The following is a 24504-nucleotide window of genomic DNA, read 5'->3' as shown; positions in this document are numbered from 1 at the left end:
AGTCATTAATTTTGCTGCATTTGTTTGGGATTTCAGGGGGAAGTGGGATGGAAATGGGATGAATGATTTTATAATTTAAACTCGATCATTTGCATAAAAATACCTTTTTTTCAGGTTTAATGCTGCACAAATTGTACCATTATGTTTGGTTCCACAGAGTTTGTCAGCAGCATTTGAAATATAACTATATTTTTGAGAGTTTTTACAATAGAGAATGCTATTTAGGGAAGCATTTTGTGTTGATAATGGAGAAAAGTGTGGGCTTCAAGAGTGTCTCTCATCAGAAAATAAACTCAAGGAAAAAAATGTTGGTGGAATAGTTTTTTTTAAATTAAAAGATAAACACCATATACACCATATTGGTGATATACTTTTCTCAGTTTGGAAGATTTTAAAACATTGTGGGCTCTAGTCTAATTGCATATACCTAATTAAAAATGTTTATTAGATTTATGGGAGAGAACATCTAGTTTCAGCATTCTCCCAACTTTGTTTAAAATAAGCCTATGTGTTACTTTAAAAATAGTCTTTTATCTGCTAGTTCTCCACCCTCTGGAATTACAATTCAGAAGGAAAAAGGTTTGTCGTCTATCTTCATTTTATGTCTTTTGCTGATAAAGTAGTTTAAGGAACATTAGAATCCATTCACTGACACCTTTATACCACTTGGCACCTAAATTAATGGGCAAGAATTTGCCTATTTGTTTAGGGATTTGTTTGCCATCTTACCTTGATTCTTCAGTTTGGATGTTACCACTTTTGGATTTTCATTGGGTTTGGTTAAAATTGAGAACAGGGGAAGTGGACTTGGCTCAACAGATAGAGCATCCGCCTACCACATGGGAGGTCCACGGTTCAAACCCAGGGCCTCCTTGACCCTTGTGGAGCTGGCCCATTCGCAGTGCTGATGCATGCAATGAGTGCTGTGCCACGCAGGAGTGTCCCCCATGTAGGGGAGCCCCACGCGCAAGGAGTGCATCCCGTAAGGAGAGCCGCCCAGTGCGAAAGTTCAGCCTGCCCAGGAGTGGTGCTGCACACACGGAGAGCTGACACAGCAAGATGACGCAACAAAAAGGACACAGATTCCTGGTGCCACTGACAAGAATAGAAGCGGACACAGAGAACAGACAACTAGGGCGGAGTGGGGGGAAGGGAAGAGGAATAAAAATAAATCTTTAAAAAAAAACTTGAGACCAGGATGCTTCATTGCCAAAGTCCTCAAATGCACCCTCCTGGTATTTGTAAGCTATTGCCTTTTTTTCTTCTAACTTTTTGTTTTGAAATTTTCAAATTTACAGAAGTTGAAACTATAGTATATGAAATAATCATATAGCTTTTACCTATATTCAACAATTGTTATTTTGCTACATTTCCTTCTTGGCTCTGTAAGCACTTTTCTTTAGAAATCAGTAGCTTTGTATTTCACGTATTATTATGAAACGTGTCTCCTAAAAATAAGGAAATTCTCCTAAATCTTAATGCAATTATAATATGAATTTAACATTGATATAGAATTATCTAACATGGTTCATACATTAAATTTCTTTGCTTTAAAATGCAGGGTCCAAATCCGTGGCATTTGGTTTTCATGTATCCATAGTCATCTTTACTATAGAACAATCAGTCCTTCAACCTTGTTTCGGTCTTTTATGAAATTGACACTTTTGAAAAATCAGGCCAGTTAGCTAGATTTGTCTGATGATTTTCTTATAACTAGGTTCAGGTGAAAGATTTGACAGAAAGCTACACAGAAGACATGCTGTGCGCCCCATTCATTTCATCACATCAGGAGGCACATAATGTTAGCTTGTCACGTTTCTGATACTAAGTTTGATCACTTGGTGCCTATCAGATCTTTACATTGTAAAAATACCCTTTTTCCAAATAAGTAATTTGGCATGAGATATTTGGAAGCCATTTGGATAGCCTGTTCATGCAATGGTTTTAGCAGTCATGATAATCCTTGCTTGAATCAATTATTTTATTACATTGGTGGCTGCAAATTGGGATTTTCTAGGCCTAACATTCCTTCAGTTATTAGCTGGCATTCTTCCACATTGCAAGAAATGTACTTTCTACCCTCCTCACTCATCCCCCCCCCCTTTTTTTTTTAGTATCAATGTAGATTCTCAATCTTTTTTCATTCTGTTAACTGTCATTATTCCAAATTTGGCTAGCAGGACTTTTAAGCTTGTTCACCCGTCATTCTGACCTGTGTCTATCAATCTTTGAGCACTTCCTTACAAAGTAATGAATTCATGAATCCTTCATAGTAGGATTCTAGGCTTATCATGTACTTACTTTTTTTAAAGATTTATTTTTATTTTTTTCCCTGCCCCCCTCCCCCAACCCCACTCTAGCCCTGCTGTTTATGCTGTCTGTGTCCATTTGCTGTGTGATCTTTTGTATCTATTTCTCTTTTTGTCTTCTCATCTTTCTCTAGGATTCAGAGGGATTCGATCCTGGGGATCTCTGATGTGGAGAGATATTCCCAGTCAGTTGTGCCACCTCAGTTCCTGGTCTCTTCTTTGCTTCACTTTGACTCTCCCCTTTGTCTCTCTTGTTTCATTGTCATCTTGCTTCGTGACTCCTTTGCGCAGGCACTGACTCACCATACAGGCACTCAGGCGGGCACTTAGCTCACAGCACGGGCACTGGCTTGCTGTGCAGGCATGCTTTCTCTTCTTTTCACAAGGAGGTAGGCGGAGGAGGCCTTATCACTTGAGCCACATCTGCTTCCCTTATCATGTACTTCTCATGCCCTGGACTTGGAATTGGTTGCTTCTCCAAGGAGCCCTGGTTTCTTTAGGTGGGGTGGTATTTGGAAATCAAGAACTGGGTACTACTGGGGTGTCATTGCTTCTAGGCCCTGGGAACAAAGCCAGGAAACATTTTTAAATAAATCATGCATTCTCTCTGATACTTTGACTTCACACCCAAGTCTTCCTCACTCTTCCTTGTTCCATATTTTTCTCTTCCTTTTCCCACTGTCAGAACTTTGGTTCCAAAAAGCATTATTAACTCATTTTATTGACCCTACAACACTTGCAAAACAATTTCGGAATTACTGTGCCAGAATTACCACCTACAATAAACTTAAGTGTAGGGAAGTGGATGTGGTTTAATTGATAGAGTGTCCATCTACCATATGGAGGGTCCAGGGTTCAAACCCAGGGCCTGCTGGCCCATGTGGTAAGCTGGCCCACATGCAGTACTGCTGCATGCAAGGATTGTTGTTCAACGCAGGGGCGCACCACGTGCAAGGAGTGCACCCCACAAGGAGAGCCGCCCCTGTGAAAAAAGCACAGCCCACCAAGAGTGGCGCCGCACACATGGAGAGCTGATGCAGTAAGATGACTTGACAAAAGAGATGCAGTTTCCCAGTGCCACCGGATAATGCAAATGGATGCAGAAGAACACACACAGAATGGACAGAGAGCAGACAATGGGGAAGAGAAATGAAAATTTTTAGGAAAAAAACAACAAAAACTTAAGTATAAAATTCCTGCATGATTCTTTTTATTCTCAGGATATATTTTACTAAAGACTTGCAGTCAGTATTGGTTTAAAAGTTGAGATAATAAATTTTTTAATCTTATCAAATTCATAAATCATGAACTACTTTTTAACAATGAATGCAGTGACTCTTGGGAGCAAAGCATAGAGATGGGATGGACAGGATATTTTAGTGGTCTAGAAATATCAGAACTATTTGAGTTAGTGTGATATGGTTATGTCTACATTTGATGTTGGACTTGTACTAAACTTTGTGGCTTACAAAAAGAGTAAATTATACCATTTGTAATGTTCTGGATGTGTGGCCCACTTTTCAAGTTCCTTTTGTGTTAGAAAATAATGTCAGAACATTTATGCTTTAGGAACTTTTATAATGTGGACAATGTGTGCTCTGACAGTATGATTAAAGTTAGTAATTAGTTTAATAGTTCATTTAAAAATGAAGATCTAAGGAGAGGTTAGCTTAACAGCACAGTTTCTATGCATGAAATTTTGGCCCAGCTGTGTTTGAACTTCGGAGAGGCGAGCAGCCTATGGTGGCTGCTGCTTTGTGGCAGGCTCTTCCCTTACCTCATCCTTCTTGGTGTTCAGTATGAAAGACACAATTCTTCTTTGCATTTGGGTGTTTCGCAAAAGAAAACGGGAATAACGTGGCTTTAGCTCCATGTAATCTGCTGCTTTACATTTTGGGACTGGGTGAACAACAGAACTGTTGGTATATGGTAAGTTTGTAGTTATTTTTTAAAATGCCAACACTTACATGTTGTTTTACTAAAATGTGCTAAAAAGTTAGGTGGAGTGCTTAAAGGCTTTCTGGCAAGATTTTCAGCAGTCACTAATGTGTGCATTAGTAGGCTCAAAGTATTTATATATATTTTTCTATTGAAATTCCTATGGTGTCCAGCCTTTTTACTATTGTAAATATTTTAGTAATTGCCCTCATTTCCTGCGTAACTTGAGATTCTCAACCCTATTTACTGTTACTCCAGTCTGCTCACTCTATTCCCAACAACAAACACATCCTAAGGATACTTATTTTCCAAAACCTGGAAGCACATTAACACTGCAGTATCATGAAAATTGCACAAGACTAACAATTAGAACACCATGCTCTAACTTCTACCATTTTATGAACTGGCCAGGGCTAATTATCATACATTTCTGTGGAGATCTATTTGTGGAATGACACCACAACTTAGCAACTATTTTATTCTATATATAATGTGACTATAAAACAAATTTGCTTTACTTCAGTAGTTGAGGCAGGGTTCAACAGAAAATTGAGGCTAGAATTTTTAAACTTAGTTTTTGTGTTTTTTAAGATTTATTTTGTACTTACTTCCCCTCCCTTGTGGCTTGCTTGCTGTCTGCTCTCTGTGTGCATTTGCCGCGCATTCTTCTGTGTTTCCTTGTCTCCCTTTGTTGCGTCATCTTGCTGTGCCAGCTCTCCACGGGTGCAGGCTGTCAGCTCCCTGGGGGCGCGGACCAGCCTGTCTTCATAAGGAAGCCCTGGGATGCAAACTCAGGGCCTCCCAAATGGTAGGCGGGAGCCCAATCGATTGAGCCACAGCCGCTTCCCAAATTTTTAAACTAAGTTTTAAAACCTCATGTTTAAAATACTTAATCAATGAATTTGAGCCTTGGATGCTTCTGATGAAACAAGAGTCAAGGACGAAAACTGTTAGGACCAGGGAGTGAATGTGGCTCAAGCAGTTGAACGCCTGCTTTCCATGATAGGTCCCAGGTGTGGTGGGACCTGGTGCCTCCTAAATTTATGACATTTTTGGCAGTCAAGTGTATTTTAGTACCCATATAAACTGGTGGTAGTTCAATGGTGGATTATCACTACTTTCATGAAAGGAACACAGGCATTTTTACCTCATGCACAAGGAATTCTGTTAAGATGTTCAATTTGATAAGATCAAGCTGCTTAAGGACCCATTACGGGGAAGCAGATGTGCCTCAACTAATAGAGCATCTGCCTACCATATAGGGGTTCCAGGATTCTATACCCAGGGCCTCCTGGCTCATGTGGTGAGCTGGCCCATGTGCAGTGCTGCCGCATGCAAGGAGTACCATGCCACGCAGGGGTGTCCCCGCGAAGAAGAGCCCCACGCCCAAGGAGTGGCAAGGAGAGCCGCCCTCCGTGAAAAAGAGCGCAGCCTACCCACGAACGGCGCCACACACATGGAGAGCTGATGCAGCAAGATGATACAACAAAAAGAGACACAGATTCCAAGTGCTGCAGAGAATGCAAGCAGACACAGAAGAACACACAGCAAATGTATACAAGAGAGCAGACAATGGAGGGGTGGGAAGGGAAGAGGGGGAGAGAGAAATAAAAATCTTAAAAAAAAAAAAAAAAAAAAGACCCATTATGGCAAAAGAGTAAAAGTTCCACCAATAGAAATCTGGTATAATGGAGGACTCCATGTCACTGTTCAGGTGGTAGTTGTTCCTTTAAAGACACCATTTCCTTGGTATAGTTCTTTGTGTTTATTATCCAAATAGTTGTTTGAATATACTTAATAAAATGTGTTTTCCAAATGTGTTTGTGGTATACTTTTTCTGAAGGGTGTTTGCTGACAAAGAACCTGATCTTGCATGCTAATTATAACAAAATTGTCTAAGTCGAAAGTTGGTCTTTTTCTTGGGTCAGCAAGTATCTCTAGGCCCAAAAGAACTGTTAGTTAATTTAGGACTTCTATCTTCAGCCTACTGGCAGGTTGGCAGCCAAGAAGAGAAAATTCTGAAGCATTCTTGTGCATGAAAAATATATGTCCATTCCATAATGCTACAAAATATTTTAAAAATTATCAGCTTCAGTTTAATTTTGCACTCAAATTGGATAAATGTGAATAGCATTATGTATACCTTTTTGCAGCCATTTTTGACACACGTTAGCTAGATCTGCTGTAGTAGGGTTTGGACATAAGGCAGTTTTTCCTCACTTCCATCCCCCAAAATGCATAGTGCCAAATATTCTACTTTATATGTCCATTCCCTATGGCACATAATAAAGAACTTGTTCCAAGTCAGACATGCTTATATATGAACATTCTCCAGTGAACTTCACTAAGTGGGTTAAATAAAAAGCACAGTACCCAGCATGCTGAAAATGGAAATGCAGGGAGCAGATGTGGCTCAGGTGGTTGGATGCCTGCTTCCCACACAGGAGGTCCCAGGTTTGGTTCCCAGTGCCTCTTGAAAAAAACAAACAAACAAGGAAAACAAAAGAAAACCAACTCAAGGAAGTTGATGTGTTTCTGTGGTTGAGTGTCCTGGGTTCAATCCTCAGTATCCTGGTACCTCAGAAAAAGGAAGTGCAGGTAAGATTTGAAATATGCTAGTTACATGCACATTTTTCCAAGTAAACAGTAATAAAGATGCTTAGTTTCTAATGTTACAATATTTTAGATCTCTGAATTTTAAAAAATTAACTGTAGCTTTCATGAAATACACAGAAGAGCCATTTGTGTTAAAATTATATTCCTTTTGTCCAAGAAAGCAGTATAAAAATAATTTCAAAATTTTTTCAGTTCTTCCAAGGTGGTAGAATCCTGGGTTGTGGACCCAATAATTTTGGGCAACTAGAGTTTTGCTGACAAGCATGTAATGAATGATTCTTTTAACCCTATGCCGTATGTCTTTGTTCCAAAAACTATTTGGTTCAGCAACATTTCTGTAACATATTTGATTTCATACAAAAGGATTTATTAAAAGGACCTTATGAAGAACTTTATATTTTATACCTATATAGTTGAGACCCTTGATCTAGGAATCCTTATAGTATGAATCTTATAGAACTGATTATACTGGATCTCTGAAAAAGACAATTGCGCTGTCATCCAGAAATGCTAGTATTTGTTAAACCGAATCAGCTGGCTCAAGAGTATGTACTTCTCTGTAGCAAAAATGGAAAGTAAATGCACTAATTGACCAGCTACAAGAACTAGAATAACATTATTTTAATATCTTAAACTTTTTCCAATTGGAGGATATAAAACTATTTGTCATTTCCCATTCATGTATACTTCACGAAAAAGAATAAAGGCCAAAACCTTGAAGAGTTTTCAGATCTCTCCTCTATTATTATTTCTCACCACTTCAATTTTGTTATTGCAGTTGCCCAAGGCAGTATACTTTGTCCTGGGAATGCTGCGCTAAACCAAAGCAGATGCAAAGCACATTTCCTATGGCTAGCATAGAAGCTAATTTTAATTTCTTTTTCTCCCAGCTCACCTAGGCCAGTAGTTCTAGGCCATATGAGCCCCTAATGTGATTTCAGCCCTCAAGCTAAAATGAAGGGAAACCATGAGTTTGAAAAGCATTTGACAAAATCTAGCACCCTTTCTTGACAGAAACATTTAGAACACTAGGAATAGAAGGAAACTTCCTCAACATGATAAAAAGCATATATGAAAAACCCACAGCTAACATTCTACCTAATGTGAAAGACTGAAAGCTTTCCCTTTAGGATCAGGAACAAGATAAGGAAGCCACTGTCATCACTGTTATTCAACACTACTAGAAGTTCTTGCCAGAGCAATTAAGCAAGAAAAAGAAATAAAAGGCATCCAAATTGGAAAGAAGTAAAACTTTCCCTATTTGTGGATGACATGATCTATATATAGAAAATACTGAAAAATCAACAATAAAATTCCTACAGCTAAAAAATGAATTCAGCAAGTGGTGGGGTATAAGACTAACACCCAAAAAATCAGTTGTGTTTATAAAGGCAAATAATGAACAACCAGAAGAAAAAATCAAGAAAAAAAATTTCATTCACAATAGCAACTAAAAGAATCAAATATCCAGGAATAAATCTAACCACGGCTGTAAAGGAATCATACAGAAAACAACAAAACATTGCTAAAACATATCAAAGAAGGCCCAAATAAATGGAAGGGCATTCTGTGGTCATGGATTGGAAGACTAAATAGCATTAAGATGTCAGTCCTATCCAAAATAATTTGTAGACTTTTTTTAAAGATTATTTTTAAATTTATTTCTCTCCCCTCCTCACCCCAGTTGTTTGCTCTCTGTGTCCATTCGCTGTGCGTTCTTCTGTGTCTGTTTGTATTTTTGTCAGTGGCACCGGGAATCTGTGTCTCTTTTTGTTGTGTCATCTTCCTGCATCAGCTCACTGTGTTTGCAGAGCAACTCCTGGGTTGCATTATTTTCACGCGGAGCAGCTCTCCTTACAGGGAGCACTCCTTGCGTGTGGGGCTCCCCTATGTGGGGGACACCCCTGCATGGCACTCCTTGTGCGCATCAGCACTGCACACAGGCCAGCTCACCATAAGGGTCAGGAGGACCTGGGTTTGAACCCAGGCAGATGCTCTATCGGTTAAGCCAAATCTGCTTCCCTATAGACTATTTTTGATTGCTTCTTTATACTTCTCAGGATGAAAAAAAAAATCTACATTACTTACCACTACCACCAGAAGTCTGATAGATTTGATTACATTAAAATAAAAATACTGGTCAACAAAATACCATAAAATAAAATCACAAGACAGACTGGGAGAAGGCACAACATATAAAACTGACAAAGAACTGGCATCTAGAATAAATAATTTCTAATCATTACTAAGAAAAAGTCAGATAACCTAATAGAAAAATGCAAAGGATATGAGTCCTTCACAAAAAAAGAAGTATGAATGGCCAATAAAATAAAAAGGTGCTCAAGTGTAGTAGTAATTGAGGAGAATGCAAACTAAAGTAACAGTGCAGTATCATTTTGCATCCGAATGGCAAAAATTTACAACCACTTTGAAGAGTAATTTGGCAATATCTAAAATAAAATGAAATGTGCATATCCTATGATATATATTCTAAGTAATCAACTCACTAAGCACAATGTACAAGACTGTTCCAATGTAGTGTTATTAGGAATAGAGAAACCACTCTGGAAACAAACATCATCATCAATTGGAGACCAGGTAAATTATGATAGTTCACACAACTGCATACTACCTAGCATGAAACTGAATGAGATCAATCATGATAATAAATGAAAAGTAAAAGCTGCAGCATGAGAGATTACTAGGTTTAAAAACACGTAAAACAAAAAGACTAGAAAGTTTATGGGTATTTTTGTAAAAGTATAACGGTCATCCTGCATGGTAGCTACCTCTGGAGAGGGAGGAAAGGGAATGTGGTATAGAGGTGGCCAAAGGTTAAGATTTGACAAAAGTAGGTGCTGAGAACTTGTATTCAATATGTAAGTTACTGTATTTTATGCACCTGAAATAGTTCATAAAGCAACCAATGCAACACCTACCAAGCAAGGATGGTCATTTCAATGATAAATTTTAGCACCCACTGTGGGCCAGCTGCCATAAGGAACTAAAAGTATAAATGTGAACGAGGCATGGTAGCTGCCCTCAAAAAAATAATCTCACAGATGCAGATTTGTGCTCCATTTACTTTGCCACTGATGGCTAGGGAAATCTGTTCTTTAGTGAGTGGGCCTGACACCCTTAAAAGTTACTGAGGACCGCAGCAGACAAGGTTCAGATACTCCTAATTGCCCTGCTGCTTCCACCTTTCTTTCATCAAATAGAAACAATGTAGAGAGGAACCATGAGAATTAACAGCATAAAACAGGGTTGACAATTTGTATGCAAATGTTAAAATTACTTTTATTTTCTTAAAATATTCCTTGAGGAGTTAGCAATTATTTTAACGAAGGAGAATCCAGAAAACAGATTTATGACCGTATTAGCCTTGCCCATGATTACAAAATTCAGGAATTATACACAGGACATAATTTCCTAGAGTCCACTACAGAAAGTCTATGAGGCTGTGAACATGAAAAGGCTTCTCTCTGCCTGTCCGGCTGATGCAAGGGTAGACATATTTTCACTTGTCTGAACTTAAATCTTTACAACAGTTCGAATGCTGTTAAGAGAAGGAAGTGATAAACATAGGTTATGAATCATACCTGTTTAAAGATCACTAAAATCACATTCTTTATGACCCACCCCACCTCCCTAAACTCCAAGTTATTATATTCTATAATATATCACTAAAAAATGGAAGCTTACCTCTTTCCTTCATGCATTAGTTCAAAGGCTTTGTTAATTTGGTCAAAAGATAGATTGTGAGTCACAAATTCATCAACTTTTATCTTTTTAGACATATATTCGGACACCAGTTTTGGGACACTTTCCACACTCTTCCACCCTAAAAGAAATCATATGTCTATTCATTAATTTATACAACAAATCTCTACTGAAATCTTATTAGTGGTGACACAAAGACATTAAGAGATCAGTTTTTTGATTAAAGAGTAATGAAAAATTCCAAATTAAGCATGGGGAGGAGGAAGAATTTTTCACACCTCTTTAATTTTCATTAAGATTTACCTTTTTTTTACACTAAGATTTATTAAAATCTAATTAATGTTTTGGCCAATTAAGACTTAAACTACTCAGGATAGAACTCTGAAAGTCTTAGAACATGCCTATTTAGGTCCACAACAGCAAAGATTTCTATAATCATGAAATTCAAGGAAGAAAAAAATTAAGTATGATGTCATTTCCTTGGTTTTAAATTTAACAATGAACAGGAATAGCACCTCAGAAAAGAAAACCATGGAAACTGAAAAGCAAAGTAGGAAATCTTTGGCTACATAACAACACTTTAAACAAAATAAGAGGATTCAATTTCTTGTATTGAAAGAAGCAAAAATATCAATGAAAAAGCCCTCCCACTTCCTAAACCAAGGATACTTTGGACCACATTTCAAACATCTTTAGAGCGACCTCCAAATCTCCCTCCCTACATCATCAGGGATTCCCCCCGCCCTCGCCACCCCACAAATTGTGTGGACATTTTACTCCTTTAAATCTCCTGGAAACTGCGATGACTACAGCTACCACTATTCTCTAAACTTCTATTTACATCTTTGGGTCATATTTTAGCAATTCCAAGGAGCCCCAATGTTCCAGCTTATTTCCCAACTGTGCTATGGTGAGGCTTCAGTTAGAGGGTATTACCATGACCTGATGGCTTGGAATCATGAGGCTAGCATGCCATTTCAAATATAACTATGCACCCAGCGATCACACCTTAGAGAAGCATGGGTGGCTTAAAAAGTCTAAGATTCTTGGTTGTCGTGTGGAGCTGGCCCACACGCAGTGCTGATGTGCTCAAGGAGCCCTGTGCCACACAGGGTTGTCTCCCGCGTACGGGAGTCCCACGTGCAAGGAGTGCGCCCCGTAAGGCGAGCCGGCCAGCGTGAAAGTAAGTACAGCCTGCCCAGGAATGGTGCCGCACACACAGAGAGCTGACACAAGACAACTGACACAACAAGATGACACAACAAAAAGAAACAGATTCCCGTGCCACTGACAACAACAGAAGCAGACAAAGACGACGACGCAGCAAATAGACACAGAGAACAGACAACCAGGGTGGGGGGAAGGGGAGAGAAATAAATAAATAAGTCTTAAAAAAAAAAAAAAGATTCTTGGTTGTGGCATACATGTAGAACTTTGGAAAGGAGGTTAGTCAGCTTGACATTTTCTGAAGCAAGTTCTGTAGTATAAAGAAGGAAAACTGGCCAAACTTCTCATATGGGCATAATTTCCTAATCTTGTCTTCTGGCCTTTGAAAAAGCTGGCATAAAATAAGTTAGGGGATATTAATAGACACCTTGTTTAACAAAGATCATTCAGAACCTGTGATTTTTTTTCCTAAGAGGATGAGCAATATACATTTTTTAAAAAGCCTATAGAAACTTCAGATTTCACAGTAATTGGGATATATAAACATATTTTGATGTCTTTTCTCTTCCCTAGCTCAGTAACCAGGAAAAAGATGGAAATTATTCCTCAGCATTCTACCGTTGTTAGGTAACCTCAAATAACCTTTAAGGATCACACAAGGAAAAAATTATCAGCCTGGCAGCTTTTCAATTTTTTAGAAAAGGTTTTGACTAATATTCTAAGACTTAGTACTGGTTGTTACTTTTTTCCTTCTATCCTCTCTAAACAAATGAGTAAAAATGTTGATGATCTATTTACTTAAGACTGTAACATAAAACACAGTGACATAAAACAAAATGGCACTGTTGTTTGCTTACTCTGCTCTGCCCTACCTCTAAACTATTTCCTTATTAAAAGAATATTGATTTTTAAATATTTTAAAATATTTTAAATATTAGGACACTGTAGCAGGTGGCCATGTGCTTTGGGACAAGCTGAGTGCCTCACCAGCCCCAGGAGAAAATACTGACTGAATATGAAACCCTTGGCTTAAAATAACCTTGCATGTAACAATTTAGGATAGAACTAGCTCATGAAGATTCCTGTTAATACAAGAAAATATGCCTGGGATTGAAAATCTGCCAATGAAAAAAACAAGAGAAAATGTGTCCTTCACACCCACTGATTTACCTCCAAAGGCAGTGCCCTTCCATGTGCGACCCGTTACCAGCTGGAATGGACGAGTGGAGATTTCTTCACCTGAACCAGCTACTCCAACTACCACGCTGACACCCCAGCCTTTGTGGCATGCCTCCAGCGCTGCTCTCTGAAGGCAGAGATTATGATCAAATCAGAGAGATGGTGCATTTTGCTCAGTATCTGCTTCTCCAGAAATTTTATGGGGTGGGGTTAGGGGAAAGAGCCTTTAAAAATGGCAACAAAATAACCAAACTGAATGTTTATTAATTTTATTAACAATTGTATTTTAACATGTATTTAAAAAATTACCTTGACTAAATAAGAACACAAATTGAAAGGATTTAAAGCCTTTAACAGCTTTATATTTTCAAAAATAAATCCTAACTCAATTTAAAGACTGTAATAAAAAGAAACAAGCAGGAGAAGATATCGGCTAGCACAGAGTGTTTACTTTGTGTCAAGTAACTGTTATTATTATCCCCATTTTACAGATGAGGAAACTGAGGTTTAGGTGCTTAAGGTCACTGAGTCAGTAAGTGGATGTGTAATTCCAATGCCCATGCTCTCCACTCACTACTGTATCATTCTCCCTTTTCACTTAATACACTAAGATTTAGAACTTGGATTGAAAGGCAAAGAAACATTATTTTCAGTTTTCCTGGGCCCATGCTTACATCATTTCCCATTTGTACTTCAATTATTTTTTCCCCTTTCCATTAGAATAATTCTTATGAAGAGACTTCTTTGCAAAAAAAAAATTTAAATCTTAAATGAAGGAAATAATAATAAAAAAAAAGCAGTAGCATGAAAAAGGGAATGAAGCCAAGCACACGTACTTACCATGACCTTCACATTACCAATACACTCAAAGGAATAGTCCACCCCTCCACCAGTCATCTCAACAAGTACTTCCTGGATGGGTTTACTGAAGTCTTGGGGGTTAATACACTCAGAGGCTCCAAATTCCTTAGCCCTTGCAAATTTATCTTCATTGATGTCCACACCAATGATCCGGGATGCACCAGCCACTTTACAGCCCATGATAACTGCCAGTCCAACTCCTCCCAGGCCAAAGACAGCACAAGTAGAGCCAGGCTCCACCTAACAGTAAAAAGAGTCTATGAGGTCATCATTCCAGAAAAGTCTGGGAAATCACTAGGCTTCTTCAGATCAGGCCAATTTTATTATTCCTGCAAAAGCTTTGCTGAATTGGATTAGAAGGCAGAAACTAAAACCCAGGTCAATCTCTTACCATGGCAGTGTTTACAGCAGCACCATAACCTGTAGAAATGCCACAACCCAGCAGGCACACTTTATCCAGGGGTGCTAAGGGATCTATTTTTGCAACAGAGATATCAGCCACAACTGTGTATTCAGAAAAAGTGCTGGTTCCCATGTAATGTAAAAGCGTCTTTCCTTTGCAAGTAAATCTGCTAGTACCATCTGGCATTAATCCTTTTCCTTGAGTGACTCTAAAGAAAATCAAAAGGAAAAAAGGTAGAAACAAGTTTCTTAACACCCATAGGAGAAAGAAATCAGTTTTTAAAAATAATGACCAGTAATTATTTAGAAAAGTATGCTAAAACTCAAAGTCCACTTTCTAATGTGTTTATTAATAACTTAGCATCCCTAGCAATGCTTTACTGAAGAAATTCATAAAAATTTATAATCTTATTAATCTTTACCAACATTTAATAACCTTGTTGTCCAAGTACGGAAGTCATCTGAACAGGTATCAACTTACAGATCAGATAAAATTATCCGCCCCCACCCCCTGATGGTTCCCTCACTGTCTGCTTGTTCTCTGCTCGTTGTATCTGCTCATTGTCTGTGTTCTTTAGGAAGCACAGGGAACTGAACCTGGGACCTCCCACGTGCGAGGTGTGTGCCCAACTTCTTGAACCACATATGCTCCCTGCTCACTGTGTCTGCTTGTTGTGTCAGCTGTTGTACCTGTTCATCTTTAGAAGGCACAGAAACCGAACCCAGGACTTCCCATGTGGGAGGCAGGAGCCCAACTGCTCCATAAAATTATTTTATAATTCCATCATAAAACTCACTCAGCAAATATAACCTCATAAAGTATACAGCCAAAATCATTATCTGCACAAGTAGAGATTACAATTATCCAGAGCAGATGAAGAAGACAGATGGCCAAACTGTCTAAATGAGATCTTTTAAGAGTCTTTCATAAAACTCTTAACAGTCTTCAAGGACTCAAGTTATTTTTATCTCTTCATTTTGTTTTGCATGTGTAGTTGGTTACACCATGTCTTGGTTTGCCAGGGCTTCTATAACAAATACTACAGACTAGCTGGCTTAAACAACAGGAATTTATTGTCTCAGGTTCAAAGGCTAAAAGTCTAAAATCAAGGTATCAGCAGGCCATAATTTCTTTGAAGTCCATAGTGTCTTGGTGTTGACTTGCTGGCAATCCTCCATCACATGGAGATCTATCTCCTCCTGTCCCTCCTCACTCGTATTACCATGTCCAAATTTCCTTTCCTTAAAAAGACTAAAGTCATATTGGAAGAAGACTCACTCTGTTTCAGTTTGGCCTCTTCTTAATAGGATCTTTGAAGATTTTACAAATGAGTTCACACACACACACACACACACACACACACACACACGGCAGGGGGTTACAAAGACTTGATTGTCTTTGTTCAGGACGTGATTCAATCCACAACACAACAAAGGTAAAGAAACTCCACTAAGGCAACGAAAACAGTGAACAGTGACAAAATTACTTCTGATATTCTGAGGTAACATAATGGCTTGCTCAGGAGCATGGGCCCCTTAAAGTCAGATACGCTTGGATTCAAATCCTGTGTAATCTTGGGCAAGCTAACTACTTTTTCTGTGCCTTTGTTTCCTTATGAGAAAATGGGGGAAACAACAGTTATCTTCTTCACAGATTTCTATAAAAATGAGAGATTATATAAAGCTTAGCACTGTGCCTGGCACAGAGGGTGTTTTCAAATGTTTTTAATAAAAATAAGCATTATAATTTGATGTGTACTCATTGTGACAACTGAATTGGGTGAATCCTAAAAAGAGAAAGATTATGTTTTTGAACTAATCCATTCCTGCCTACATCAGTGTGGCATGACTCAGGTTGAGTCTCCACTCTCTTGCTGGGTCTAATATAAATGGAGCCACACAGAGACAGAGATAAAGGGAGCTACCACATCTGGTCCTGCAATGTGAGAGAAAGGACTCCAGTTTTGCCCAAAGCTGAGCAGCAAGGAGAGAAGCCCCCAAGAGGCTCAAAGAGCTGAGGCCCAGGGAGAGATGAGCCATATGCCTGATAGCTTGCAGCTGAACTCAGGATGAAAGCAGAGCAGCTGAGACTGACAGAGGAGGCCTGGAAATAGACAAATTCTATGCCAGGTTGCCCATAGCTGATCTCCTAGAGGCAGCAGATTCTGGAGGGGAAGGCAGAGACCTCAGCAGAGATCAGTGGCCATCTTGGTTACTACGTGGCAACATGCCAGGATCAACAGTAGCTGACTTTGGTAAGAAAGTATCTCTGATGCTCTCTTGATTTGGACATTTCATGGCTCTGGAACTGTAAGTTTTTTCCCCAAATGAATGTCCCATTAAAAAAGCCAAACCATTTCTGGAACTTTGTATCAGCGGCCCTTTGGCAAACCATAACACTCTTAGATAAATTGGTTAAAATATATATGAATAAACAAATATACAGAAATACCAACTCTGCTTGAACCATAACATAAAAATGAAGAGAAAACGGACAGCCTCTGTATTTAAGTGTAAATATTTCTTCTGAGAGACAAATAAATGACCAGCAACAAAAAACAAAGCAACAAAGTAACAGTTCCATGAAAAATAACTGTTTTTGAGATCATTATGAGTGCAATTTAACTCTGTTTAGCCCTCCTTGATGTGAGAAATAACTCCTTTTCCAAAGGAGTTTCTTGAGTAACAGCTGACATGGGACAAATTTTATGATATGAAAGAACCTGTCTCTAAAAGGCTACAAAAAGCCTATCACCATTATTACACTTGATGGGTTGCAAACTTTTCCAGACTGTGTTTGAAATCCCCCTTCAAAACGACGAGATTCTTTTTGTTTTAGCTTTGCCAAAAGTAACTGGATTTATATTTTAAAAAAATGGAGGCTTGTTTTCTAAAAATTTTATAAACTAATTTTGTCAATGGCATTAGAACAAATGCAAGAGCAACTAAATCTCCCAGACACTACTGGTGGGAGCCACGCTGGACGGCTGTAGATGTGTATCCTAGGACTGCAATCTCAATCCTAGGAAAATACCCAAGAGAGTGGTGCATATCTTCACCAAAAGACATATATAGGAACGTTCACAGCAACATCATTCTTAATCCCCCCAAGCTAGGAGCAACCTAAATGCCCATCAACAGGAGAATAAATATATAGTGGTATATGAAATGGATGCATGTGGCAAGTTGGAGAAGTCTCACAGAAAGCATGAGGAGTGGGAGGAAACCATACAAAAAGAGCACATATATTGTGTGAGTCCATTTATATGACATTACATAGTAAAAGAATAGTGGTTACCCTTGAGGGAGGCAGGTGCTGACCTGGAAGGGACATGAAGAACTTTGGTGCTGGAAGGATTTTCTCTATCTTGATGTGGGTGATGGTTATAATGTTCCACTGTATATATACATGAAAATTAACTGAGATGTACTTAAGATTCGTACACTTTTAAGTACTTTATTATATATATACCTCAATAAAAAAGAAAAGAAACAAAAATGGGCATTTTTAGTCATCTCAAAGAAGGTAGTTCTTAAGTGCCATAAGCTTACTATAATAAAATAATGACCTTCTGTGTCAAGGGGTTATATTATTTCTTGTACTCTTCCCACTACCTTATGAGGTAAATTTTATTACCTTGATTTAGTGAACAATAAAATGGCTCATTAAAATGATTTCCTATTCTCACAAGCATGTCCCCCTTTACTACATATTTTGGCAAATGTAGCCTACAAAGAGAATGGGTTCAGTAAATTCAGTTTTTTCTCTTATAAGCTGGTAATAGTGGGCAAGCCACTTAATTAATTTCTGAGTATTAAATTTTATCATTTATGAAAATGGATACTAATAACAATAGTAAAGTCGCTATAAAGTTGGGATGAAATAATTCAGGTATAAAGCACTTTATAAATGGCCACACAATTATTATTTTCATTATTATTATTATGACTTGTTTTAAAAATAAAAAGATACTAACCTTATCTTTTGGCAAAGGTTTGTTTTAGGATTTAGACAAAATTTGCATTCTCCACACTGTGGGATGTAAAGTGGGATGACAGTATCACCTGGGAAACAAATGTGAAGACATTATCCTGAATAGGTAGCATCTGTTTCTAAATGAAAACATCAGCCTCTGCAAATTCCCATTTCTGTCCACTTACACTGCTTTGCAAAAAGGCTTATTATTACAAGGCTTAGAATTTTACCTACATAACAAACATTTAGATGATGCCTGACCTTGTGAAAGATACAAGTTTCAAAATTTTTATCTAAATGAAACTCTTAAAGCACTAACTAGAGAATAAAAAGGTTGATATAGCTTTAAAATTTTGGCTCAACTGGGCAAAACTGACTTTGGGAATGTCTTCAGACAAGTAGCAGCCTTTAAAATCAGAGAAAAAATAAATATCTGTGCTTCCCAGGTAAGGAATAAAATCAGCCTTGGCAAGTAACTTAGGTGATAACCTGTTTGTAAATATAAATAGTGTACAGTTAACAAATAATTTCCCTATAGAAAAAGCCAAAATTTTCAAATAAGTGGCACAAATACTCCTTACCTGCTTTCAGCTTAGTAACTCCTTCACCAACACTCTCCACAATCCCAGCACCTTCATGTCCCAAGATAACTGGAAAACATCCTTCAGGATCAGCCCCACTAAGGGTATAAGCATCCGTGTGGCAAACAGCAGTGGCAATAATCTATCAGGATATTAAACAGTGTTTAAGTGTGTGTGCGTGCAATTCAGAGTGAAATATAGGGCACCAGAAAAGGCACTTTTATTCTAGTGCCGTATCTCACTGATTTTAAGATACACTTCTTTTACATTTTTTCCCTCTACTTTCTCTCTCTTAACATTTAACCTTTCTAAAATCAGCATGCACTTACAATAAAGTCAAAATAACAATTACAATTTACAGCATTAGTTAGTGATACATAATAATGATGCATTTTATAATGGTGGAGTTTTATGTACAATGAAGCACAGTTTATCTATTCTCCTTTTAGTGCATGTTAGCAAGAGAAGGTAAAAAAGATGATTTTATGGGTCCTTGTGCCTTCAAGTACAGAATGGAACATCACCTTGGCAAAGCAGGTGGAGTCCATCTCACTGCCAGTCTCTCCCTGACTGTTAAGAAACAGGAGTTCTCTTGTTCCAAACATTATTGACTATTTCTGAAATATGCCAGCCTGCTTGGGTCTGGGCCAAAACTCAGAGCTTTTGATTGCAACAACTCTGGTTTAGCAGCCACACACAATTTCTACTTAAATAAGTCCTCTATCCCTCTCTCTCTGGCTTTCACGTATCTTTTTCCAAACCACCAAAAGTGCAGAGAGGAAAAGTTTTGGAGTTTTTATATATATGCTTCTCTTCTTCTCACTGATGCACACATTTATAACATTCTTTTGCCCTGTTAATAATCTCACAGTGTGCCCAAACTAGCTTATCTTATTATATCCAGGACATTTTCTTCTTTGGTGGCAAAATCACAACCAGTTTAATTTTTTAACTTAAAGGAAAACATACAAACTATTATAGGATTTCAGATTCCAGGGTATGGGTTGGAAAGGATCTTAAAAAGTTATGTAGCCCTGGGCTTCTCAACCTGGTATGTGTGATCCCTGGGAGTGTGAAACAATGTGTACGTGTGGTATCTATATATTTGGCATTTGATGTGGAAGTATATTGAAAGTCACAGCAAAAAAAAAAAAAGGCTTATTTTCCTAGACTTAGTTTTACTCAACTGCTACTACTTTAAAGCATTTATTTTTATATCAAAATAAACAGAGTACAATGCTAAAAACATGAAGTTTTATAATAAGTGTCAAGGCTTCAAAGATCTTTCCAGCTGGGTGCCTTGTGCAATAAGCCTCTTTCCAGGGCTAACTTCAATTCCCTGTCACAGCAGGATTTCAGAAGTACTGGAATAACGAATCCCCTGAACTTTGACCTTGTTTGCAAAGGTTAGTACATTTTAAAGCTTTCCAAAGCAAGAAAATTTTACTTGCTTATTGCTCTGGTCAATCAGAAACCTCTTCCCAAATCTTATTTGAAGTCTTTTCTAACAAAACTGAGGCCATTTTTTCTTCTTTTGATTCTAATGTGTCACCACACATTTAGGGCTCAGCAGAAATGGCAACATCCCATAAAGTCACCTTAAACCCAGGCTATGAAATATAAGCTGCGGTAATTCGGTGATCCATATGGATGTCACTGCTCAGCCCGAGATCAAAGCTAAAAAAGATGGAGAGGGATGCTGCAAAGGTGAGAGAGATAAATAAGATTCCAAGGTTGGATGAGTTCAATACCTTCTCCTGACACTGTCCTATGGGATATATCCTCTGCAGACCTGAGATCTACTCAACTACCCAGAGACCTAATTGTGAGAACTCTTCTCCAGTGCCTTAGATGTATCATTACCTTAATTCGAACTTCATGAGCCTTTGGGGGAGCCACTTCTATCTCCTCTATGGAGAGAGGCTTTCCAGCCTCCCAGGCAACTGCAGCCTTGCATTTGATAACCTCAAATGGGGAAAAAGAGAGCAAACTTTATTTTCCTAAAATAATAATATACTACTTGATAGTCAAATTAGATACTGAATGCTAAATTTAGAAAATATATCACAGATTCACAAAGAAACATGCACCTCTAAGGGCTGGGGAGAACTGTTTTGCATGCTTTTAGATTTCATATAAGCAATATCAAACATTAAAAAAATTAAAAGAAAAAAAGATATGACACAACCACATGGTCTTTTGGTTAAGAAGTTTTATTCATCAAGTATTTAATGGCCTTCTACAAAGAGTGGATAAGCAGGAGCAGGTTAAGAATACAGGTTCCAAAAGAATCTGACTTATTAGAGATGGCATAGGATCCAAGGAATCGCTATACTTAACATGTGCTCCATGAGATTCTTCTGCTCTGGTTGGCTTAAGTAACACTGGTTTGTTACTTAACTAACTGCAGAGCTAGAAGGAGGATAGGCTATCAGAACAGGTGAACCTTTTAAAAACTACATTTATTCTTTATGACTGTACTGTCCAACACAGTAGTCACTACATGTGGCTACTGACTACTTGAAAGTGGCTAGTCTGAATGTTCAAAAGAAGAATGTAAAAATACTTCCTTAATAATATTTTACAAAACGTGGATTACATAATGAAATAGCATTTTGATTATATTGGATTAAAAATATATACTAAAATGAATTTCACTTGTTCTTTTTTACTTTTTTAAAAATAACACTTTTTTTAATTAAAGTTAATAGATCACATAGAATGTTACATTAAAAAAACATAAGAGGTTCCCATAAAACCCATACCCCACCCCCTGCTTTTTACTCTTAATATAACTACCAGAAAATATTAAGTCACATATGTAGCTTGTATTATCATTCTATAGCATGGTATTGATTTAGAGATTCTAGTCAGTACACCCCTTGCTACCAGAGAATCAAGCATAATGAGGAAGGTTTTGATCAGTTCACATAACACTTATGAAATGCACGACTGAACAGACATTGCAAACCACTGGGTTTATAGGACATAGGCTTGAATACCACTAATCGCAAAAACTGTGATTAAAGAGATAGGCACAAAGCGCTACAGAAAAAAATTGGGAAGGGGCTGGGGAAAACACTTTTAAATGCAATTCTGAAGGAAGAAGAAGAGTTACAAATGGTGATAATACACTTACATACGGGGTGACAGTGAGGCATTAAAGAGAATATGAAGTCTTGAATAGTCTGGCCCAGTGTAGCTTTGCAAAAAGAAGTTATTAGTAGCAGTAGAACAAAGAATGGAGGAAAATGGAAGTGAACTATATAAAGGTATAAAGACTGACCTGGGTAAATTTGTGAGGCCAGAAATTGTTGCTTTTAAAACTGAAATGTAGATATTAAATCTGATGGTACGAAGAATTCAGACTGTGAATTAGAATCTTTTTTTCACCTCAAGATACCATAAATCTCAAAACAAAATCCCAAAGGTCAGATTCAGGATACTAACAATGAAATCATGTAACTCAGGGATCTGAAGCAACAAGAATAAGTAAATAATTCAACCTACAATCTAAGTTTTATGTCCTTCTTCCCTTTTAAAAAATGTTTGAAAGGAGATTTATCTTTTTCTTTCGTTTCAATGACAACACTTCTAAGTAAAACAAAGTCCCTCTCTAAATCCACTGACAACTGCTCTTCCTACTTTAACATGTGAGCTACATAAAAATTATACATAACTTTACACCCTTTCCTAATAAAGACATTTGGTAATATGGGGGGGGGGGCGACTGCCAATTTTTGAAGTATGAAAGATTCTTTTGGAAGTTACCATTCCTTTTAAACCCCAACATTTATGGTTATAAATCTTTCCAGAAAGTTTCTACAATTTGCAAGCATTAAAACAATAACAATTAGATTGATTATTCATGTTATTCTATTCCAGGAACCTGGAATATTTCTGTCCCACAGGGTCGGAATCTCAGCTCACTATCCCCGGCGTGACCGAGCTCGACCTAAGGCTTCAGTTTCTGGTCCGAGAAATGGGATAATATCTCGCGGAGGTGTTAGGTGAGGATTAAAGACAGATATAAAATTTAAGGTGCCTAAGCGCTCAAAAACGTTACTGAAAGGAAGCTCGTAGTCTTCCCAAAACACACCGCTGGTGGCACCACGGCGTGGAGAGCAATCAGGGATTCCAAGCGGGAGGCGCACGGCGGCCCGGGCGCGCGGAGCTCGGGCTCCGGCAGCAGCTTTGCCGCTGGAAGGCCGCGACCTCCGCCAAGGGACTGAATTTCGGGTCCAGAACAAGGCGTGGCCTACGAACAGACGCAAACTAGCCCAAGGATACGAACCTACGAACCAGACCACCCCATTCCCCGGTTTCTCTCCCCGCCACCCGGCTCCGCAGGCCTCAAAGCAGCAAAACCCTCCCGAGGAAGCGAAACAAAGCTTCGTCCCCTCCGCGCCGCTCGCTGAGGCCCCGTTTCAGCTCGGACGGACGGAGCCGAAACCCTCGAACCCAGCGGCCGGGTTCCAGCCCCTGCTCGTCCTCCCTTCCTCGGACGCCGGCTCGTTCCGTAGCCCGCGCTACCTGGCTCGCCATGTCCAGGGTTCCGACGGCGCTGAGCTGACGTCCTCGTCGGACCGCGCGGGACGGGATGTGAGCGGGCGCGCGGCGGGGAGGAGGGTGGGCGGGCGCGCGCGCGGCGGGGAGGAGCGTGGGCGGGCGCGCGCGCGGCGGGGAGGAGGGTGAGCGGGTGCGCGCGCGGCGGGGAGGAGCGTGGGCGGGCGCGCGCGCGGCGGGGAGGAGGGTGAGCGGGTGCGCGCCCGGCCCGCGCGGTCCCTTCTCAGTCAGCGCAGGGGGCGGGGATGGGCGGGACGTGCGAGGGGCGGGGAGGAGCGTGGGCGGGCGCGCGCGCGGCGGGGAGGAGGGTGGGCGGGCGCGCGCGCGGCGGGGAGGAGGGTGGGCGGGTGCGCGCCCGGCCCGCGCGGTCCCTTCTCAGTCAGCGCAGGGGGCGGGGATGGGCGGGGCGTGCGAGGAGCGGGGAGGAGCGTGGGCGGGCGCGCGCGCGGCGGGGAGGAGGGTGGGCGGGCGCGCGCGCGGCGGGGAGGAGGGTGAGCGGGTGCGCGCCCGGCCCGCGCGGTCCCTTCTCAGTCAGCGCAGGGGGCGGGGATGGGCGGGGATGGGCGGGGCGTGCGAGGGGCGGGGTCTGCGAGGCTTAGGGTGAGAATCGCTGCGCGTGAAGTGTGGTGCGTGGCCAGCGCTGGTGGGTTCCCAGACCGTCTTGGCTGCAAGGCTGAGTGGGTTTCTGCGAGGGTGGAAGGCCGCGGCTTCGTGACTAATCCGGCAAGTTCGCTGCCAAACATCTGTGTCAGTAAAAGGTTTCCCCGTGTGATTTTTGGCCCCGGCAGCTTAAGGTTTACAAAGGAGGGATGTAGAAGGTGATGAGCCGGGAATTGCCCTGGAAGCTTTGTATTCCATTGGCAGATGCTTCCTTCCCTTCTGCATCCTTTGTGTGCGCTTTTAGGAATGGGCTGAAGTGTAGAGAGAGGGAGGATGGCGTATATGCTAGTTTACTCTTAAACCCTGATTGTTGTTTACCAAGAAATTACAGACTGAGCTGCAAGGCAACAAAAGCGTTTATTTGGGGTCTTAGAATTTAAATTTGGGAGCAGAGGTTCAGATTGCAATCCAAACTCCTATCGTAGGGCTTCCAAGCAAAGGTTTTTAAAGAAAAAGATTACTTGTTTGTAAAGAATTTTGTTTGGTGGGTATTTGGGGATTTCCAGTTATCCTTTAAGTTAGACAG

General features: G+C 39.8%; 1 protein-coding gene across 1 annotated transcript; it reads right to left on the bottom strand.

The window, feature by feature from the left end:
• Window positions 1-10137: 10137 nt before the first annotated feature.
• Window positions 10138-23411, bottom strand: ADH5 (alcohol dehydrogenase 5 (class III), chi polypeptide). The gene is made up of 9 exons (XM_004453703.5): window positions 23286-23411; window positions 20616-20717; window positions 18753-18894; window positions 18173-18260; window positions 14185-14404; window positions 13773-14033; window positions 12924-13059; window positions 10569-10707; window positions 10138-10422 (listed from the first exon to the last, which is right to left on the bottom strand). The coding sequence occupies exons 1-9, from the start codon at window positions 23295-23297 to the stop codon at window positions 10398-10400; spliced, it is 1125 nt and encodes a 374-aa protein (XP_004453760.1). The 5' UTR covers window positions 23298-23411; the 3' UTR covers window positions 10138-10397.
• Window positions 23412-24504: the final 1093 nt, after the last annotated feature.

This window comes from Dasypus novemcinctus, chromosome 1 (assembly GCF_030445035.2).
Source record: "Dasypus novemcinctus isolate mDasNov1 chromosome 1, mDasNov1.1.hap2, whole genome shotgun sequence".
NCBI lineage: Eukaryota > Metazoa > Chordata > Mammalia > Cingulata > Dasypodidae > Dasypus > Dasypus novemcinctus.
The sequence above is the reverse complement of the archived record's forward strand: the minus strand, read 5'-3'. Positions and strand labels throughout refer to the sequence as shown.